The following is a 23,422-nucleotide window of genomic DNA, read 5'->3' on the forward strand; positions in this document are numbered from 1 at the left end:
CACCTCGGAGCTTTCCCTACTGAAGCCAGCTGCACTTTACAACTTGCTCTCTCTTACGGCTACAAGGTACCAGGAAATAGGCGTAACTTTTATTGCATTTACTTGCTTTTATAAAAAAACCCTGGGTTTCATTCTATGTGGACCACTAGGTCTAGACAGACAAACTGCATTTGGAACAAATAACTCTAAAAATATGTCAAGTTTTTCCAGTTTGAAATTAATGCCGAATTCTATCTGAAATCTATTCACCAGTCTGATGTTTGTAGTATTCTCATATCATCTAACTGTATTACAAAGAAGGCAATGTCCTGGGAGACGTGACTGGTGCATTTGTCTGAGAAATTCCATAAGCATGTGTTGCCATGAGCATTTTTCACTGCTTTTGACACTGATCTTGCATACCAAATGCCCCTATTTAGGATTCGCAAGATCTGCAAGAAATGCTTGCAAAAAAAGGAACTAATATCTTTATGGACAAAATGTTCAAAATGCTTTTCTTTTCCCCCCCTTTTTTTTTCTTTTTTTTTTTGCAGTGCATTGTCTCCTTTCTTCCCCCCCTGTAAGAAAACTGAAAAAGAGTTAGGAGTTCAGGTTTGGTTTGGATGCAATCCTGAACTGTGGATGTGTCTCTGAATTACCTCATCGTCTCGGTTTGAGCCCTTAGCTGAACTTTGTCCTAAAATCCACCTCCAACAAAACAGTGAAAAGTTTAGGATAGGCTTAAGAAACACGGAATCAAAATTTACTTTGGTATAAATCCACTGAAAACAAAATATATATTTATATTATTAATTACACGTAATTGACCTTTTGGCATTCACTAATCCCCCTACTAGTTTAAAGAATGATCTCACAAATCCTTGCGCCTACCGGGTGGGCAGCCTTATTCACATCATATAGTCCTATTGTACAGACTCTGAAATAAACATAAAGTTATTTCCCTAAATAAGTGTTTAGGGTTCACCCATGCACTTCATTTAGTAAAACTTTGTGAGTACATCAGCCCATGGAAACAGAATCTCTTAAACCCGAAATACCAAGCATGGTACTTCCACAGCCTGATCAAGGCTCTGTTCCAACCCCACCAAGAGCAGTGGCGGACGAGTGGACTGGGATGAACAGCAGCTCAGGTTCACAGGGCGCACGTGAAAACCAGGCACCTGCAGGCCCGAGTGCTTGTTTGTGAACATCAGCCCCACCACCCCTTCCCTCTGGGCTGGAAGAGCTGCCTACGGATTTCTGAATATGCAGCAGCCCAGGCTGCCAAACACTGGAAATCTCAGACTGTATATTCTAACTGCTGGTTTATCACTGCCGGCAAATCAGCCACAGCTCAGGCACTAAACTGCCTTATATTAGGCGGATTCAAAACACAACAAACCACACTTACTCTCCTCTCCCTACCATGAGGCTGCCAGTTGAAAGAGCTGAGCATCAAAACTGTATTTGAAACAGCGGAAGGTGCAGGAGTCCTCCTTTTTGCGAAAACAGTCCTGCATTCCGTCCACAGCATTTGACAGTTCATTTCTCCAGAGTCAATAACCAAGGTAATGAGAGAGAACCCGCCTCAGCTTCCGAGAAGCGGTTTGGGCTGACACTCTTATATGCTGCAGTGCCAGCACAAGGAAAAGCTTTTGACAATGCTGCCTCTAACGTCTATCCTTCGGGACTTCAGTAGATGGCACTGTCACATCAACAGGGTTACAGGAAAAGAGCGATGTACAGATTGTATTTTCACAGATAATGTATGCTTTTATTCAAATTTTTTTTTTTCTCTAGGTGGTATCTGGTTACATCTATTTGATTTTTCACGGTAATAAACCAAAAATTTAAAATGTATAAAATAGAACAGCTGACCACTGAGCAATTTGTTGACATCTTTTCAATTTGGTAGCATGGAGTGGGATTAAAAAACGTTTTTCCTTTATAATCCCTGGAAAAAACAAAACATTCGTCACCTTTGTTATTTTTTTAACTTTATGTATTATTTTTAAAAATAGTTACGTAATTCTCTATTCAGCTGTGAACTGCTCTGATTTCTGTTGATTTCTGTTACATTTCAACAGATTCTTTTTTTTCTCTCTCAGTCTTCCTTATATCATTAGACAATGAACTTTCTGGGGTGGTTATGAGGCGGGGGGGAGGAAGGTCTCCCCTCTAAATATTGAAAGTAACACATTCAAAAAATCCTGTTCAGTCTCTCTACGCATCTGGTCCGGCACTTACATTTTTATCTGTGTTTCCCATGTAGGTGAGATCAACACTGTTTTAAGCTGACTTTACACTTGCCAAATTCGTAATCTATCAAAAACTGTAGCCCTCGGTGGGACCAAAATCCCTTCGGGGAAAACAGTGTTAGCTAGTCCTGAATCAAGCCTATATTCTTGGCAAATTTCTCCTCTAGCTATTGTATTTAAAAAAAAAATTCTGCTGAATTGTATAAGAACCCTGGCACATAAACCAGAAATTTTGTTCAGTATCTGGATAATATAGTCAACCACAGGAAATCTGATAGAGGGGCAACAGATATTTGTTCTGTCATGCAGTCCTGTTGGGATCACTGTCATCTTGGTAGGTGGATTTAAACTAATTTCCGTGACTTGATCTCTGCTGACGTGCTGGGGCTGTTGCCTAAGAATCTCTAAATGATGCTGATTTTTCTTGGTAATCAAATGATTGACTGTTTATCCCTATTCACCAGTGACTTGGCTTTGCATTTGTAACAATTCCCTAACAAAGCTGATGTGTGGACTTTTGTGGGGCAAAAAATGGCAATGATTTAAATTAACTCTTCATTTCCCCATATACAAAAAAATTTGGATATGGCCACATTCTTACTATCAGCTAGAAGGATGCTGAATCTGCAGTAAAACTATCACCACCAGAAATCCCATCTGTATGCTGGGCAGCAGATCCATCAGCTTTTCTAGGAAATCTGTGGAATCTGGGTCAAGAATCTGCAAATCAACAAATTGCTCCCTTTCTCTAATATTACCCTCACAGACACTTTGAATACTTGCAAAGCTGTAGCTTCCAGGATGCGACTTTCCCATCCGAGGCTTAAAAGCAGCAAGATGATTATTCCTGCTCCCTCCCTCCCTCCTTCCTTCCTCTTTTCTTTCTTTCTTTCTTCTTTCTTTCTTTCTTTCTTTCTTTCTTTCTTTCTTTCTTTCTTTCTTTCTTTCTTTCTTTCTTTCTTTCTTTCTTTCTTTCTTTCTTTCTTTCTTTCTTTCTTTCTTTCTTTCTTTCTTTCTTTCTTTCTTTCTTTCTTTCTTTCTTTCTCTTTCTTTCTTTCTTTCTTTCTTTCTTTCTTTCTTTCTTTCTTTCTTTCTTTCTTTCTTTCTTTTTCTTTCTCTCTTTCTCTCTTTCTCTCTCTCTCTCTCTTTCTCTCTCTCTTTCTCTTCCTTTCTCTCTTCCTTTCTCTCTTCCTTCCTTTCTTCCTTCCTTCCTTCCTTCCTTCCTTTCTTTCTTCCTTTTTCTTTCTTTCTTTCTTTCTTTCTTTCTTTCTTTCTTTCTTTCATGCGTGGGGTGTTTTTTTTCTTTCAATTTTTTTTAGCATTAAGTCTGAACTTTAAGAATGATGTGAAAATTGGAGACTTTAAATAGAGTATCTGTGACACAGAATAGTCAGATGTTTCCTACAACACTGCAGAGCAAGGATGGTGATGTCAAATGACCTACAGAAGGGCTTGTGTGCTCAGTAGCTTATCTGCTTGGTTTAATCATTTTAAGTGGTCTATTGCAAAATAGACCTCACCACAAATCTAGCTTCCTTGGTAGCTAACAGTATAATTACAGAATTTAAAATGCCTGAAGACAGGACTGTCATTTTAGCAAGCGTTGTCGTTTTAGGCCTAAAAAAGATCGTAAGAAGAGCTAATGAAACAATAAATTAAACAACTGTGCCACTCTGTAGACCTTTGCCTTTCAAGACCCTCCACGAATACTCATTTCAGACTGGTCATCGGTAAGGAGCGATGACCAAGGCCCATTCCCAGCAGGCGCCTGAAGCCGCCCTACAGAGCCCTCATTCAGGCGCCCGGGGCTCCCCATCCACCTTCACACGCCCCGAGATCACGGAGAGCCTCGATCCATTCCAAAGCCGTCCCTGGAAACACAAAACGGGTTTTCGGGGGAAACCGCAGGCTACAGCTTGTCTCACGGTGAAGATCGGCAGCCGCTGCCAGCCTCCCGGGGGAAGAGGAGCAGGGGCAGGAGGAGGAGGAGGAGGAGGTGGGGGGGGGAGGCGGGCTGGTCACAGGCAGCCCTGCGGGCGCTGCTGACGTGGTGCCAGGCACCGGGCTCATTTCGGAGGGGACACCAGCTGGGAGAGGCTGGCGGAGCTGCGGCTGCGAGAACCAGCGCCCGCTTCTGCAGCAGCCTCCCTCCCTGCCTCCCTCCTTCCCCCGCCTCCTCCTCCGCCGGCACCGGCCCTGGCTCTCCCCTTCCCACCCCCGAGCTTCGGGAAGGCGGAGGGAGGAAGGGGCCGGCGGGGAGAGGAGAGGGATGGCAGGGTGCGAGGGGGCGGCGGCTTCCCTCCTGCTCGGGGCACTGTGCCTCTCCGCCGCCGCCTGCTTCCACCTGGTGCACGGCAGGGACAGCGGAGCACAGTGGACCCTGGAGAAGGTGGGTCACGGTTTGCGTTTCTCAGGTTCTTCTCGCCTCTCCGCTCGGTTGCGGGGCTGGGGGCGGGGGGCGGCGGCACCTTCCCGGGCGGCGGTCCGTGCCGGTCCCCCACGCGTGGTGCCGCCTCGGGCGCCAAGGCGGGTGTCAGCCGCGGGTGGCTGCCCACGCCCCGCGCGGGAGGTGAGGATGCACCGGTAACATGGCTTCCCGCCCAGCCCGAGCTGACGGCTGCAGAGAAACAAGGCTTCTTCACACGTGGTATAGGCTTTGTCAGGGGCAGTTCGTAAATTTAAGTGAATTAACCCAAACAGCACAAGAGGGATCAAAATCCGAAACTATATTCCATGTAACATACTATTACACTCCAATTTTCAACATGATCACGGTAATTCAGAGGACAGTGACTTAGTTTGAGAGAACAAATAGTTCTTCCAGCAGTGATGCACGCTAAGCTGGGAAAAACAAGTAGGGATGGCATTGATAGCTACTGCAAAATTGTTTTGAAAGGATCTAATATTCTAATATGTCGTAGAGCCATACTGTACTGTTTTCAATTCAAAATGTTGTTTGAACTTGTGAAAAAAGCAGTCTCGAGAGAACATCTAATGAAACAGCAATAAGCAGTAAACCCCTGATTTCTCTGTGTAACAACTCTTAGTGGTCGATTATGAAATACTGACATAGTTTCTTTGTGAAGAACTAAACCACATGGATCATGGGAGAGCATACAACTGCAAATTGCATTCAATTAAAGGGTTTAGGAATTTCCAAATGGAAAATATACTTCTGGGGCCCATCCCCAGGTGTTTGTAGAAGAGCTGAACTCAAAGTTCAGCCAGAACTGACTGAACTCTGCTAATCCAGTGCTCTGTTCTCTTCACCGATAGATCAGAGTCCAGGACAAACTGACAAAATGACGCTTCCCTCATACACTTCCACTCACCCTTAGTCATTCCCTTTCTGCTTAACTTTATTCACTCCCCATTCAAATAAGAGTTGGTTTTGTGGGGTTCTTTTGTTTGTTTGTTTGGTTGGTTTTTTTAAAGAAAAACTTTGTCATTCTGTTCTATTAATTGTATCTTACTATATATATCATGTATAGACTACATATCTGTAACACGATACATCTATAGTATGCATAATACATGTATACGTACATATATAATACATATATAAGAATATGTGAGGCTAAGTCTTTAGTCATACTAGTCAACGTACAAGTGTGTAGCCCCAGTGCTCCTTCTTTTTAGCCCCCTTGAGCCGTACCAATACATTCTTCATCTCATTCCATTCCAGTTAGTCAAATCTACTTGCCAATGATGTAAGTAGTATCTAACCGCAGAACCATAGCATCTGAAATCCTCTGCCCGTGCAGGCACTAACCAAGAACCACTTCCTCTTCCTCATCAAATTCTTGTCCCTCAACAACTTTTGTTCCTTCTCCCAAAAGGGATGTGGGAGCCAGAAGTTGAAAGTCTTACAGCGTACAGACCTTCTCCTCCTTCTCTCATTGAGGAGGAGGAATCAGGTCCTGAACTTAAGAGTTCTTGGAAGCTAACTTCCATTGGCACTGAGCTGAAATATACCAAAAGCAAGGTAAGTCTGGGCTACCTGCAGAAGTTAAAGTCTTGCAGGTTATGCAAATTAGTACAAAAGGCCATAAATATGTTGTCCTGCATCCCTGCCGTGGCCATGGAGGAAACAGAGATTGACCAACAGTGTAAGGACTGAGTCACCTACAGATCTCATTCTGCTTCTCTTTTATCTCATGACTGCTTTTGTAATTCCTTTCACTTCCCAAATTTGAAGATCTCCCTATTATTAGAAATGGGAATTTATTCCTCTCTTCTGAAGTGTTTTCGTACATTTGTACTTCAATAATAATAATGTTTCTTTGCAAAAAGTGATTCAATGACCACAACTACTAGACATGCTCTACATTAGAAGTGAGACGATTCTAACTGAGCCCTTCACTTGTTCAACTGAAGGTGTATTTTCTGAACTTCCTTAATTAAATTGTCCTCCCACACTCTTCTGAAGCATGTAGCTGCTTTGGACTCTCTTCTTACCGCCCGTTCCTCCCAAACAGAACAGCTCCCTGACAACATTTTCTCTTGCCTGTGCCTTTTCTACATTGGTGTAAATCTCACTGTATTAAATGTTTAGTCTTTCAAAAGACATTTTAGGCATCTTCTGCAATATAATTTCCAAACTTGTAAAAGTTCTTCTATATACCAGATGAAATGTGATTTTTCTTTAACCCATGCCTAAATTTGCTAGCATGAAAAATGTTAACTGGACATCCTAAAATTTGGTGTCCTTACAGTCTTAAAATTCAGCTTTAAACTTAAACACTATATTAAAATCAGCATCGTAGGATTCAGCGTCTTTGTGTCTCCCTTCTCCTTAATTTCACTAAGTAAGCTGAAGTGGAGTTAGAGGAAGGGTCCACACATAGACAGATGGCTAGGACAAGAGAGAAGGGTAGAAATGAATGGAGAAAAATGAAGTAGAAAAAAAGACAAACAGTGAGGCAAAGCCCATTTTTTAACAGTATTTGTCAGTCGGGGTAATTAAGATAACAGGTCATTATACAGGACTGCAGAAGATCTCAAGATCAGTACATTTTCTGGCCAAGTAATCAGGTTCAGTAGTCATTTCAGACAAATGTGAATTGATGCACATGGGAAAGGAAAGGGAATGATATTTTTATTTTTCGTTAACGTACACCATGACGGAGTTAGAGTAAATACATCTGTGAAAATGTCAGTTCAATGCAGCAGCAGCCTGAAAGCAAGTCGGTTGTTAAACAGTTTTAAGAAAGGAAAATAATAAAATAGAAAATACCATTATCCTACACTATAAGCTATGGTGCGCTCATGTTCCAGTTTCCCTCCCTTTCCTCATCTCAAAAAGGATGAGGTAGACAAAGAACACTGAAGGACAGCAAACCTTATCAATCATAAGGCAGCTCTGATCAAAGAACAAATAAACAGACCAGGATTCTTCAGTGGGAGAAAGACAGGAGTAGAAGGAAGCCTCTACGATAGAAATAAGGAATGGATATGACAGGAGCATCCTATAATAGTGCCTAAATTAGGAATCTATAAAACCAGGAGTGACTCACAAAGTTCCCGAGAAGACAATTGCTAGAGACTGGGCAGGTTCAAATCAGATGCCCAAAGGGGCTTTTGAGATTCCTTGGGGATCCCACCTGGCGTTCAGCTACCACTCCAGAACAGCACAAGGCTCTTGAACATCTTTGACATATTTGCCAGCCCCATGACATGTGTCTCAAGTATTCCTCCAGGTCATCTCAAATAGCTCTAAAGGTCCATGCTTAGGCAACAGCCTAAGCTTGGGAAGTAGCTAGCACTACTAGCTCTTGTCACGGGAAACAAGCTGCCACTTCTGAGGTTAACCCCTGTGTCACAAAGCTGATGTATACCCCAGCGCACCCCAAATGAGCTGCACTATGCCCTGTAGTCACACCAGTTATACCACTGTCAGCAGCGGCCGCAATGACACAGCTTCACTCTTTCCAGGACTGAGCTAGCTTACGCTTTTCTTTGCAGTACTACATCTCATAATGTAGGCACAACACAAAGCCAAATATTACTACTAAAAACAAAGTTTCTGGTGTTTGCCCCAACGGAAACCTCATTTGAAGGTCACATGCCTACATACATAGTCACGCAGACATGACTATGCGTGTAGAATTAAGATATGAGAAAAGAGAGAACCCAATCACGGGTTGAGATTTTACGGCTGGTAGGTAAAAATTTCTTACATGTTTTTAATAGTAGTACATTTTGCACGGAAATCAAAGACAGAACTTTAAAATGTCAATATTTTATGAGACAAAAGCTTTTCTTAAGATTACTTTTTGTTGTCAGTAAATCAAAATAGCACAATATATCACATTTACTGTAATTCTGAAGAAAAGTATGGTTAAAAAGGTCTAGTAACAGTTATAGGTACAGCAATCTTTCCCTTTTTCCCCTTTCTGCAGTATTCTCACCAACCAAGAATTTTACATTCTGATGCTATTCAGAAAGTCGCAGCAAACACAGATGTTTCTAAAATGTGGGAGAATGATTTGCGCCCTATCCTCATAGAAAGATACTCAGGATCACCAGGAAATTATGTCGTACGACAGGTAAGACAACGTTTCCTGAAAACCTCTAATAACATCTATTATTTGTATTCTGGTAGTGCTTTTAGTGATCACTAAAGGGACGGACACATTCCTTTCATTTGGTAGAATGAACTCTCTCATTGTTCAAGTCTAGACTGCATAGAGCCTACATGACACAGCTTGCACTTTAGCTGACATTATTTTCCACGGCTGCACAGCATGATGGAAAAAAAAAATCCATATTAAAGTTTACATTTTAAATTAAAAAAGCTTGCCTCAGGTTTGGTACCCAAAGTACAACACAACAATTGTCTGTTTCCTCACACGCACAGGCTTTTGGCCACTGGTTCAAATCCCCTGGGATCCTACACAGGGATGAAATAAATTACATATCCCCCACACCCCTTTTCTGGAGAGGTCTCCTGTGCTGGTACACTCCCTGGAGTGTTGCCTCAGACGAGTGTTTCAACACGAAAAGGGGTTGGAGGGGCCCAAACCGGCAGGCAGCCTACATGGTCGACATGACAAAGCACAGCACTGGTTTAAGTATAGCACTAGCCTTTATCTACCTTTTAAGCAGTGACTCAACAGCTCCAAGATAACCTGAACTACAATAAGTTTATTTGCTACTCTGCAATTGGTAGATTGGAAAAACACAGCCTTTTTTATGCCGTGTGTGTGCATACGTGTACGTGTCTCTATGGATTTATTTTTGTGGTTTCTTTAGTGATACCCTGGAAGGTAGCCAAATGAAAGGGGAAAAAGTGAGAATAACAGAAAAACAGCTGAGCGGAGGCTAGAAAACCACAAATCATATTCAAACAGGATCATTCTGTTACAAGGTAACAGCATGTACTAAAGCAGGCACCCAACAAAGGAAAAAAAGAAGAGTCCTCCTTTGTCAAAGCACAACGGAGTTTGAAATGGATGACATTTCTTTGTTAAAACACAGAAAACGCATCGGACTCCTTCAAGGGAGAAGGCTAGTGATAGTCACGAACCATGGACACTGGGAACTCCATCCAGGCTTGTATATTCCTCTTAATCCATAGCAGATGTCCTTTGCTCAGCCTACAGATAGCGGATAGACCATACAACGCCATAAAAGCTTTCAGAGGGTGACCACAAACAAAATGGAAGTTTGTTCTAGCACTAAAATTAATGGCAATATTCCCACTGACTTCACCAAGAGCAGGACAAGTCTTCAAAGTCTATTTTCTTTTTTCCCCCTTAGAGGCTTTTTCTAATGTTTATTTAAAGAGAGGAATCTGCCTTGAGGAAGCACTCTGGGGACCCATAAAAATAAGTTGCTCAACTGAGATGGCCCTCTAATAAGAGTTAGCCAGAACTCTGTACTAAGTATAACTGGGGTTGTAAGAGGTATTCTCTTTAGGTAGGAAGTTACCTAAAATGAATAACCTCTCTTATATATTTATAGCATTCATTTTTATTTTTACATGAGTTACGCTTACCAGATTTCCTTTTTAAAAGATTATTCTGAAATGTTTAATTCTTTCTTTAAAGGAATCAGACCGTCTCTTACAGCTTTGTAAACAACTAACGCCACTGAAAGACAGATTTTTTTCACAGAAGTTAAAAAAACCAACAGCATTTTTTTTTTTTATACTGCTGTGGCATCTATGTGCGGTAATTGTCAAAATAGCCACAACCTCTCTGTCACTTTTGACGTTTTAATTTAATGACAGAACTGAGTTTAGATTTGAAGAGGTAAACATTAGATGTGCCCTGGTTACACCTGAAAAAACACTGGCCTGGAAAATTCAGAGATCAAGATCTTAATGTGTCATATTAATGGGCAAGGATTCAAAGCACCCTCAGGCTCCAAAGACAAAAGGGAGACATGAAAAGCAAGTGAGACAGAGCCTAAGATAGCAAAGACGTCGCTTACTTTATATAGTGACATTACATTTTTTGCTATAAAATTTATCTTTTAAAAATATCACAAACTGACAGAAATAAGCTTAAGTGCCACTATTAATTAGCTAATGACAGTTTGCCTGCAACATCTTTTTGAAGCAACCAATATTAATCTTTTGTTTTGTTTAATTGCAGCACATCAAGCACCGTCTTCAAAGATTACAGGCTGGTTGGGAAATAGAAGAAGACACATTTCAGAGATACACACCATATGGATATCAAACATTTTCAAATATTATCAGCACTCTCAACCCCTCTGCAAAACGCCATCTAGTACTTGCTTGCCACTACGACTCAAAATTCTTTGGACAGCAATGGCAGGAGAGAACATTTGTAGGAGCAACTGATTCGGCAGTGCCTTGTGCTATGATACTGGAGCTGGCACGTGCCCTGGATAACAGGCTTCAGTTAATCAAGGTAGTTTGCTTGTTTCATTTTGGTTTTGCAATAGCAATAGGCCTTAGGACACTTTCATGTTCTCTCCCACAGCCTCCGTGCCTGATTCTCTGATCGCTGTGCCTATCGTAAAACTCCCATTGACTTCGAGAAGAACAGAAGAGAGATCTATATCTACTGCTTTAGAGTACATTATCACGTTAAAACTTCTTATGCAAAGGGTGACCATCTAAAAATTATCTAATAAATGTATACTATATTCAAACTGAAAAACGGTAGATTTAGATTAGATATTAGGAAGAAATTCTTTACTGTGAGGGTGGTGAGGCACTGGAACAGGTTGCCCAGGGAAGCTGTGGGTGCCCCATCCCTGGAAGTGTTCAAGGCCAGGCTGGATGGGGCTTTGAGCAGCCTGGTCTAGTGGGAGGTGTCCCTGCCCAGGGCAGGGGGGTTGGAACTAGGTAATCTTTAAGGTCCCTTCCAACCCAAACCATTCTATGATTCTGTATGAAAATAACAATTTATGGATGATTAATACATGTTTCAAACTCAGCAAGATATAGTCCTCCTTTCGATCTAAAAGGCGCAGAACCCTAACTCAGAAGCTCCTATCATATCCAGTAACATCTAGGGTCATTGACAAAGTTTTGTTGCTTTCTGAATCTTGCATTTTTAAAATCTCTCACTTGTACTCTTTTTGGGAGATGGATGAACTAATTGCTGTGCAGGAGAGTTACACTCATGTCCCTCCATCCCACAGCAATTTCAAGCTTTTCTTGTTTTCCTTTATCAATTTTAGTAGCTTATTTATGAAACAAGCAATGGCCAAGTACAGGAAAACAGTCAAGTAGTAGTAAAATATTATGCGTCTGTGTTACCTATGCTATGAAAATATGCTTCAGAGTGCTGCCATTGCTAGGCGCAAAAATCTATTGATCCTACGAGCTCTAAAAGCTTGCAGGATTACAAATTTGTAGGATTACAGATTCATGAGTGCCATCTACTGGTTCAGTATTTATTATTTACAGAAGAATACTTCTCATCATACACTAATGGAGCTTTCACAGGAAAAGGTCTCAAACACTTTACAGAGCGTTGGGAATACACTCAGCTCGGGTATTAAGATTACTCATTGGCAGTTGTTTCCAGAAACTGATTTGGTGCCTTCTGACATTAGAATATTTAAGAATTAGAAGATTAAGAATATGCCAATGTTCTTAGTCACAAAAAAAAAAAAAGCACTTTTGTAATATGGACGCTTTCATTTAGCAGCTTCATTTAGAATAAATTTGCCTAATGGTTATTTATGGAACAACCTGCACACTGACTTAAAGACTGGAATTTTTCGCAATACATCATTTTTTTATTAAATGGTTTTATCATGTAAGATGACAGCATTTGACGAAAAGGCAGTCTAATTACTTTGCACAGGCTTCCATTTGTACAGTCTGTTAACAAAGTATACTTTGGTATCCATCTGCTTAATACATTAGCTATGACCTTTTTGCTCTGCTCATAGCAGCATAACAGACTCTGTTATGTTTTCAGCCAAATCTATTTATACTTTGACTTGAAGCTGTGATTTTTATCTTGACGTTTCTCCAGTTTATATAGAGTAAGCTTAAAATTAAAGGGCAAAGACATCTCTCTACATTATTCAGTCCTGGTAATGTGTTAAACAGTAGTAATAATAATAATTACAAATATTACTTTCTAAATTTCAAATGGCATTAACACAGTTTCCTCCAGAATGTAATGCAAAATGACTGCTATCAAAAGAGCTCTGTCCTGTGCAAAGGACAAAGGGCAGCAAAGCATTGCCATTAGAGAAATCCATATATCACTGTAAGCATAATCAATATCATCTTGCCTACGTGAGCGACACTTTATAGAAGTTTTCCACTACTGTTTATTTTGGATCAGCTCCAGCTCGTTGGGAGTTGTAGCCCGTACAGGACATGACTGTTGCCGGTAACCCCACCTTTTTAACCACATCATGCAATTTCAGTTGAAGTAACATTAATTTATAGAGGGGTTAAAATATTTATGGCAACTACCAAGGCTACAGTTCCCAAAACTGTTCATATTGCGGAATCGAACTGGGGTTAGGCATTATTAGGAAATGCTGCCAGTGCAAACAGGGCTTCAGTTAATAAACGGAGAGAGAAAAAAGACTCTTTCTACACTGGGGAGAAATTTCAAATAGATGTCTCCTTTGTAACCTTAAATACATTAATCATATATGTTCTCAGTTTTTACTGCTGTGATATTTTTGGTTGTTGAAAGGGAAGGGCGTATCTACTCTACTCTCTTGGGCTTTGGTTTTAGGGTAAAGTCAGCTAGGTGGTTGCAAGTCCCCCTGAAGGAAAAGAAATGGTCATTCTTCTCATGACCGACTGCTCTTTGTCCCTCAAAGAGCCATCAACTTTAAAATACGTAATTCACGTCCACTGATGCACAACTATAGCATTAGATATTACTCCTTTGTGGCACTATCATGTAATAATATTAGCACTCAGATCAGGTGTTGGTGCTGACACGTCTCCTCATTATTTGAGATGATGTTTCTGCTTCCTGGTTTTGCAGACCTGTCTCAACACCCTCAGCTCATGTCCACTAAAGTCAGAAATGAAAGTATGTCTTTCATTTAAGAAAATCAGTCTTTTAACCAGAAACAAAATGATACCAAACTGAATCATAGAATGGTTTGGGTTGGAAGGGACCTTAAAGATCATGTAGTTCCAACCCCCCTGCCCTGGGCAGGGACACCTCCCACTAGACCAGGCTGCTCAAAGCCCCATCCAGCCTGGCCTTGAACACTTCCAGGGATGGGGCATCCACAGCTTCCCTGGGCAACCTGTTCCAGTGCCTCACCACCCTCACAGTAAAGAATTTCCGCCTGGTATCTAATCTAGATCTACCCCCTTTCAGAGGAAACATGTCAGTGTGCTAGATAAATAATAATGACTGATCGCTACTACTATTACACCATAATCCGTGTTTAACAGCCATAGGAAGGTTTGCATAGGGTACACCTTGAAAATATACCCCTACTGATGTTGCTTATATGACTACAGCATTTGTCCTGTATTTAATGTTCTGGCCAGAATCAGTTATGTTATTTTTAACTTCCTCCAACAGACCAGCTCAACGTCAAGACCAGACCTTTCACTTCAGCTCATTTTTTTTGATGGTGAAGAAGCCTTTGTCCGGTGGTCCCCTTCTGATTCCCTCTACGGATCTCAACACTTAGCTCAAAAAATGGTATCTACTCCACATCCACCTGGTTCAACAACCACAAATCAGCTGCAGGGCATAGTAAGTGGCTTTCACCTCCCTAATGAGTAATAGTAAATTGCATTTTTTTAATATTTCATTAGCAAGTAATTGGTCAAATTCCCAAGAAACCACAAACCCCACCAAAGTTAAAGGAAGAGGCAGACTTGTGGAAACTTTATGAAAGGTACTAAAATAGAGAGTTGGCAAGAGCTTTTCAGGTGAATCAGCTTATACCTTCTCCATGCAAATATGAGGAGTCATGGAAAAATCAAAATATACAAATTTATTAGAATATAAACTAGGATACCCACCTTCTTCAAGAGAGATAATTCAAAGTGATTAGGAAAGGGCATGGACATAGTATCGGTCCATGAACAAATCTCCCCTAGCTCAGCGCTAAGCTCTTAGTTTCCCTTTGATTCCTACGAACATTCTGATTGTCTGCTGCCTTCTCCCTCCTGCCTTCTAGTTTCCCTGCTCACTGCTGAGACACTTTTCTTCTGTCGCTGTATCTTGTGACTCATAAAATGTCTTTCCCTTGACAGACTTTGTTGTTCTCTGGGGAAGAAGCAATTTCCTCTTCTTTCTCCCCACCTACCATAGTTTTTCTTTTAAAGAGATATAACACACATACTCCAAACAAAGCAACACAGTCTGCTTCAGCTTGAGGAACAGAGAAGCGGCCTACCGCTTTCCTCCTCATAAAGACAGCAAAATGCATCAGATTGGAGTCAGGTTCTGCTAATGGGTTCTTCTCAGGCATCACAGTAGAAAAGCTAGATCTTTGGCCAGAGCCACCAATGACCTATACAGGAACCAAGAGGTTTCATTATTGCTGCTGCTGCTGTTGATGATGTTGTAGTAATGTAAAGAATTCTGTATTAAAGATTCTTTCATTTATAGGACCTGCTTGTACTACTGGATTTAATTGGTGCACCAAACCCAGTCTTTCCCAATTATTTTCCAAACACTATTCGATGGTTTCAGAGGCTTCAAGCAATTGGTAAGGAGAGGGGTATGGGCTTTTGGTGAATTTGAAAGCTTAGAGTGTAGTTTCTGAATGTATTAAGTCCTGTAAATCAGATTTTTAGATTACTTTTTTGTTTGACACTTATAATATTTAAAAATGTAAATGTTAAATTTGGTGCATCTTAAATCTGTAAGAAGATTTTAATATTTAATTAATAAAATAACTGAGGAAGATTCACAGACACTTGGAAGCCATGAAACAGATTCTATTACTGATTGTCGCTGTGACTCTTGGGAACTGCTTTATTTCTGTAGTTTAGTTTCACTTCTGTAAATAATAGCACCAATCATAGAATAATTTAGGTTGGAAAAGACCTTTGAGATCATCAAGTCCAACTGTAAATCTAACACTGCCCAGTCCAAATGCAGGACTCCCAGGTGGGTCTCACTGGAGAAGAGGGGCAGAATCACCTCCCTCGCCCTGCCACGGATGCCGCCCGGGATCCAGCTGGATTTCTGGGCTGCCAACATGCGTTGTTGGCTCATGTCTGTCTTCTCCTCCTCCGTGGGGTGGCTCTAATCCATTCCCCAGTGGGTATGGATACCGGCCCAGCAGCAGGACCTCACACTCAGCCTTGTCAAACCTCATCCCCAATCTTGAGATCTTCTAAGTACTAAACAAATGCAAAAGACAGTCACCAACTCCTTTTTCTTCTTTCACAGAAAAAGCTTCCCTGTGAGTGGAAAAACAATTCAAATGTTCTAACATGCCCGTATTGTCCAAAAGTTGTAATAATCACTTTCATTTTCAATTACAGAGCAAGAGCTACACAACATGAATCTGTTGAAGGATCACCTTGTTGAAAGGCAGTATTTCCAGACTACTTTACATCGAGGCTTGGTTGAAGATGACCACGTTCCATTTTTATTAAGAGGTACTGGAAGCTCTTATATTTTGACAGTAACAAATGCATCATTTAGCAAATGAGCAAGTGCATATGATCCTGTGTTTCAAGCTTATTTGCCCCAACTCAAGGCTTCCAAATCCAACTTTATGCAGGCCAAGAGTCACAGCTTTGAAAAACATACCCGAAAAAAAGCAGCGATAAAACATACCCATCCTCATTTTGCACAAGCGCAGCTCCAACAGCACAGAGATAATGGAAATTTCTGGCAGCAGTAGTGTCCTACAAAGATAAGCAACTCTGATCCAGTGGGTTCTCACTACATACCGCACTAGCCAGCTAGTTACTATTTCTAGGAGCAGCGAAACGCTCAAGGGTCGTATCTTCAAAGAGTACAAAAATCTCTAAATAGCTGCTGTCAAAGTTACGGTAATGCTCACTATTATCTGTTTAAATTTGAAGGCACTGACTTCTGCAGAAACTCACATACTCAAATTAGACATCCTCATTCCCTAAAGAGAATGGAGATTTCACAGCTGTCAGCTTGAGGGGTGGGAAAGGTGCATAGAGTAGCCAGCAGAAATAGCAAAGGACACAATATGCCTGAAATCCCTCCTGGAATTAGGCACATACCTGCAAGTGGGATTCCCAACCGAATCATTTCTCCTGGAAGACACCAACACCATAGCCTCTGACTTTGTGTTCATTCTTTTCCTTTGGGATCCAGTTAAAGAAAGGGAACGCAGTTGTACTACTGCTGCCACCTTGTCAAGCTACAGGTCAGTGATTAAAGCACTCGTGCAAGTTCAAGATATGGATTTGATGTCCTTCTTGGTTCAAGCACTCAGCAGAGCATCTTCAAAACTAAGGTGGGCCAAAGAAGGACAGTAGATCTAGTAAAAGTTGATTGAAGTTTTCCACTGTACAGCAAGGACTACAAGAGTTATATTCCTAGAGGAAGGTTTACCAAAAAGAAATGTAACACTAGTTCAAAGAAGAGGGTATCTGCCTAGGAAAGGAGGGAGGTATCTTCATATCCAGCCCCTCATTTTACCATTGCTTGTGCTCTGTTAACTACTGGGTAACGCAAAATGCGGACACAGCTCTGGAAGGAGGCACAAGAGCAGCCACACCTCTCCACTTCTAAGCAAGTGCTCTCTTTACTGAGCTATGGTTACTGTCAATGGCTCTTCAACTCCACAAATCTTTCATTTTTCACACCAAGGCAGGGCCCAGGTCCAACGAAATCACACGGCCATCACATGTATGTCTAGGGACATCAAAAATCCTACATGGGAGAAGCTGCTAGGGGAAAACAATGACTAGACCTCAAAACCTTTACTAATAACACGATTAACACCTAGTGAAGAAAACAGATTCCTTAGTGATATGCAGCTGAAAAATGAGAGGGGAAAAGCAATAAAATGGGAAAGAGGCTGCAGAGAAACAATGCTCCCCCAAAAAGCAATCAGGAAGCAGAAGACTAATTTAACTCCTCTTTTACCTGAAAGCTGCAGTATGTATAGGTGGCTTGATGGGTATATATACATACTTACATATATATATACACACACATATATATGCAGTGATACGGATCCTTTAAAGTGAAAAGTTCTTTTATCCGAGGACAACAGTGGTTCTGTTTTACAGAGCAAAAATACAGACACCCTGTATGTCTGTATTTATGGAGAGGACTAAAAAAATGCTTCAAAAAGTGCTCAATCTTAACACTGTCACAAGAACACGTTAATCGGTTTTCAGTTTGGGGAGCTGCAGTGGTTGCTCTGCCCTTCTGTAGCTCCTAAACAAGGCATCAACAACTACAATGCAAAGGATCTAAAAAGCCAAAAAAGCAAGTATCATGGTAAAACTACTAGGTACAAGTGCCTTAAAAAAAAAAAAAAAAAAAAAAAAAAAAAAAGAGGGAAAAGTATTCAAAGAAAAGGAAGGTGCTGATTTTAGGAAACACTACGAAATCGAGAAGGTAAGAGGAAGCTGCAGTGACACACACTGCTCTATAAAGTCAGCTTATTGAGTAGTTACCTGAATCTATTGCTAAATGGCGACATATCGATTGGCTTAACAGAACTTCTCCAATATTTCTTCTCCAAATTTCACTTTCCTCCTTATAGGGGTTCCAGTCCTACATCTGATTCCATCCCCTTTTCCTGCAGTATGGCATACCATGGAGGACACAGAAGAAAACCTTGATAAAACCACTATCGACAATCTCAGCAAAATCCTGCAAGTGTTTGTACTGGAATATCTAAACCTGTGATAGACAAAATGGAAACAAGTTGTACTCCATCCTAAATACTGTTTTGTCCACCTTCACATTTGCTGTTTAATTGCATTGGAGAGCACTACAGCAAAGCAAAATATAATGATACCTCTTGCTAGACTGATTATTGATTCAGCTGTTCCTGGCCCAATGTTCCATGTAGCCAAACAAGATAGCATTAAATAATAATTAGTTTCAGCCTGGAAAGAATTTGATCTTTCCATGTCTTTCCTCTGAATAAAAATCCCCAGAATTTTCCCAGATTGTTATCAGTGTTTTATGTCACATATTAAGATCCCAGGAAGGAATGCCTCCAGACTTAAGTGTTAGCTACAGTTTTTACAAGATGTGACCAACTTTTGCAGCATTCAGCAATGGAAATTTATACCACATTATCAAAAGAGGCAAAAATTAAACTAAGACAAACTTCTACTTTGGGTTGAACTAAACTACCTCACCCTGAAATAAGTTGCTAGAACTGCTGACACACAAAAAGGTATTTAATCCTCTCTGTTCCCTCTCCTCCTTCCCCTACAAGAGCAGCTGCAACAGCTCTCATCCACACACACCAGGCCACCAGGAAACAAAGAAAAAACCCAAATTCAGATTTTCTCCCTGTCATTTGTTGGATACCTTTTGACAGAGAAGGGTGGTGGGGCATGATGCTAAGAGGAAGGTACACGGGAGTTTCCATCGTGCTTTGACTGCAACACAGGAGATATAAACAGAAGAGTAGGTGGTGTGTGGGAGCAACGCCCCAGCACACGCCATTAATTCATGTGAGAATCATTCACAATTTGACCCAAAATAAATTAAAAAACACTGCTGTTTTTAATACAGATTACATCAGAAGTAATCATACTAGGAAAGTGATCACTTTAGAAACTATAGTTTTATATAAATATAATTTTAAAAGGCAAAGTGCTCTCTATCAAGAGTAAAATAAGTATGAGAGTCAGAAGCAGAAGACAGTTTAAGCACCAAAATGTAAGGGCAAGCCATAGCCTGTATCAGAAAAAGATACTCACCAGTTTAGCAACCCTGCGCTTTTACATTCCTTACTGGAATTTTTTATTCAATAAATTTAGTATAACACACTGGCAAAAATCTAGCCTGGAATGAAATCAATAGGAGAAGCCAGAAGAACAGTATTCAGAAGCTACCGACACAATTATGGTTTTGGCTGTGAAAAAAGATGAGAGCATTTGAAGAGGAAAAAAAAAATTAAAAAAAATATCAAGCTGGTAGATTGAACTGAGAAAAAAACAAGTCGGTGTTTTACTACTCTGAACTTCTTCCATTAGGAAGTTCTATCCTGGGCAAAGAGATTTAAAAAGGAAATAAGCTATGGAGCTGTAGGCATATCAGATTTGGCCTGTATTTTAACATTTTCCTAAAGCAAGCATTTCTGAACTTAAGACAATATTTACATACATATTTTAAAGTTGCAATAAAAATATGTATTTACAGCAATGCAAAATTGCAAGATTTTACTATTACAGGACAGCCTAAAAATGAAATTCAATGTAGTTTTGTTGCTCAAAATGAAACAGAAGCATTTTGTTTTCCCATCACTTCAACATTTGTAAGAAATGTTTCTATTTTGCATGCAACTTCTGAAATAGAACGCAATGAAAGTTCTAAAAATCAGACAGATGTGTTTATTTTCAGCTATTACTGTACATCTGTGAAAATACATCAAAGCTATTTGAACTCTCCATTATCATATTGTCCTCTACTTCAGCCCACGTGAAAACATTCTAAACAACTAAATTAAATCTTCTGAAGTTTGAATACTCTGAGCAGTATAAGGCACCTACTGCACCCTCCTAAGCAGTGAAAAAAGGTAACAAAATGGCTATATACAGAAATATCAAACATAAATTTGTGTGGCTAATTTCAGTTCTACTGGTAAACTCTTGTGGTACTTCATACTTTGCAGTGCCTCTGAAAAATGCAGTACGTGTTTGCAGTGTGCACTGCTACTCTGCGTCAAGCATTTGGAAGTTAACTTAAAATAGGCTTCATTATGAAATGTGGGATCAGAGGGTTGTTATAACTGGGAAAAGCCTAACTTTTAAAAATCTCTACTAGAGTTAGTTGAAAACATAATTTAGCCATGCAGTACACCAAATCTCTGGCATGTCAATTTTGTCACCAATTTCTCACTGCCTGAGCATGCAGTTCTCTTATGTTTACTCAGTTCAAAGAAATAAGGTACAGGCTGGTGTACTATGATTCAGTGGTTCCAAAAACATGAAGAAAACATGGAGAGGCTTGTTGGTTGAGGTTTTTTTCCCCTTAGGTTTTTGGGTTTGGGGTTTTTTTTGGTGTGGCAAAAGAGGGCCATCTCTTAACTGGATGTAAGCCCAGGAAAGGCTTTACTGAAAGAGGGGAAGATCATCATCTTAGCCATTTATATGACCTACCATTCATTTAAAAAAAATAACTGTTGGAAGGAAAACTTATATCAGCCCAGTAACCATGTGAATCCAAGAATCTTATCTCCCAAAAGCACAAGAACTTGTCGTCAGTAAAGCAAAGACATGGTGCAAGGTGGGTCCTCACTGCTACTAAGGCAATGGAGAACAAGTAGGTAGGAGAAACTGTAGCCATTTAATAAAACAACCAGAAAACAAAAAATACAAGCGAAAAGACCAGGACTGGTATCTCTCCACTCTGTTTCAACACTGAACATTGCTAAGTATCCACATCAGTAGGATCTGGACATACACAGTAACAATAATCACTTCAGAATTCAGAGACAGGCTTTATGTTGAAGAACCTATCCCTGGATAGTTTCTCTGTCCCTGTTGGATGGTGGCAGCTGGGAACAGAAATCAACTGAGGGACTTCAACTGATCTAGTAATTACACAAATCAGCAGAATTGCTACACAGGTTCTCTGCTTGAATAGGATTTATCACATCTCAAGTCATGGGTGAGAAAAAAATTAAAAATCATCAATCTACCACCCATGAGAGGCTGTCGCTGGCTTGTCAAGAGTCCTCCTAAAGGTGTATGTGGTTATTACCAGGCTGAGGGAACACAGAACAGAATGAACTCAGGAGCCACTACTCGACACGTAAAGCTGAAAAAAACCGCCATATTACATTAGTTATTTGTATTGTAGTAAGCACTCTAGCTCTTTTTACATCAGGATAATGCCGTTTTTCACAAGAATCTTAAGCCTATGTAATGGTATACACCCCTCAAATTGTCTAAAGCTTGATGCATTTACCTACAAGTGAAGTGATCCTATGCAATCACAGGTGGAACGAGTTAAGGGAGTAACAATGCCAAATCCTCTGGTAGACAGAAATGATAGTGAGTACCAGTCCTCTTTTTTTCTCTAGCTGGGACAGAACTCCTATCACTAGGAATGAAGACGATATAAATTAGCAATTCTTATTCACCACATTTCAAATAAACATTTAGATTGTGACCACCTAACAGCAAAATACAATTAGAAAAGACAAAACGCAGTAAAAATCCTTTCTGTAGAATTATTACAAGGACCCAGTCCACATTGGTAGCAGACCCAGCAAAACAGTTCTGAAGTTTCACACATCTGCTCATTGAGATTGAAGTATCACCCGAGAACATCACTTAAACAATCAATATATATAAAAAGATAACTATAAAATCTTGTACACAAATTACCACTTTTTCCTTGTCATTTAAGGATGACACTGATTTTATTTTCCTCGTATAAAAGGAGACATTTTACTCTGTGATGATTTAACAAATATTCGTAATATATTCATAACAATAAAGCAGCTAAAAAGCTGTTCTAATCTCTAAAAGAATCTCTCATCTGCACATATAATATATATTGTAAACAATCACTCCAAAAAATAATTTTGTTAAAGTGATTATATTGCACTCAGAATCCTGGGATTCTCATTCTCCTTTCTCATTTTAAATCAAAGGTCAGCTTCATTTTTTAATAAAATGGAGCTTTAATTTTCTACTAAAAACAAGGAGGCATGCAATCAATATAATACAATGTATTTAAAATGTCAGAAAAAGGGCAAGTGTTTGGTTATGAAACTGGAGTAAGGAACAATTCTCAAATAGGCCACACAAGAGTAGTATATTGTAAACATTCTGCTGGCTCTAAGGTGTTGCAGATGCTGTAGAGAGTGCAGTCTAGTTCAGCACCCGAGAGGTACAGAGAATCTGTTCAAGTGTTCTGTACTTCAGCGAATTTTCATGCAGCAATGGCACGTGTAATAGTCTACACATAAAGACAGAGTAATGAAACAAAGGTGATTACTGAGCTAATACCGACCTCATCAAAACATAGCCAATCATTACAAGTTCATTGCAATCTTTAAATGCAAATTTTCCAGATCATTACGTTTTCTGACACAGCAATGAAACTGTTACTCTTGCTGCAAATGAAGTACAGAGCTAGATTCCCTACTTGTAGCTTACATGGACGGTATACATACCAGTGGCAGTCTGGACACCACCCTCACCCTAAAACATCCCGGCAAGATGCCATTGTGCAGAATGTCACCTTGCTTTGTTTGCAAGAGTGACGCCCTCCTCCATGCATTGGAGCGAGAAAAACAGGTAGTGGAGCAGGGAGGAAAAGAGAAGAAAAAAAAAAAAAAAAAGAAAAGGAAAGCAACATCCTTGTGCAGCAAAAGGAATCCTCAGCCAGTGTGAAGAGGCCACAGATCTTTAAAATTCAAATGAAGGCTGTTTTCTCAACTCAGTTCCGCAAGAGAAAGATTTCTCTACCAAACCCATTATCTTCAGGTAACATATTAATATCTTTGGAGTCCCTGAGATACTACAGCTCCATATAACCACCCTGGACAAATGAAAAGACTTACTTAGTATACAGATTAACAAGGTGGAAGCCGATATATAGCACCCT

At 40.2% G+C, this 23,422-nt stretch overlaps 1 protein-coding gene across 1 annotated transcript; it reads left to right on the forward strand.

Moving 5' to 3' along the window:
- Positions 1-4,314: 4,314 nt before the first annotated feature.
- Positions 4,315-18,790, forward strand: QPCT (glutaminyl-peptide cyclotransferase). Its single transcript, XM_054193807.1, has 7 exons — positions 4,315-4,626; positions 8,639-8,785; positions 10,838-11,119; positions 14,240-14,416; positions 15,281-15,380; positions 16,165-16,281; positions 18,384-18,790. Exons 1-7 carry the CDS (start codon positions 4,507-4,509, stop codon positions 18,527-18,529), a joined length of 1,089 nt encoding a protein of 362 aa, XP_054049782.1. The 5' UTR covers positions 4,315-4,506; the 3' UTR covers positions 18,530-18,790.
- Positions 18,791-23,422: the final 4,632 nt, after the last annotated feature.

This window comes from Rissa tridactyla, chromosome 3, assembly GCF_028500815.1.
Source record: "Rissa tridactyla isolate bRisTri1 chromosome 3, bRisTri1.patW.cur.20221130, whole genome shotgun sequence".
Lineage (NCBI taxonomy): Eukaryota > Metazoa > Chordata > Aves > Charadriiformes > Laridae > Rissa > Rissa tridactyla.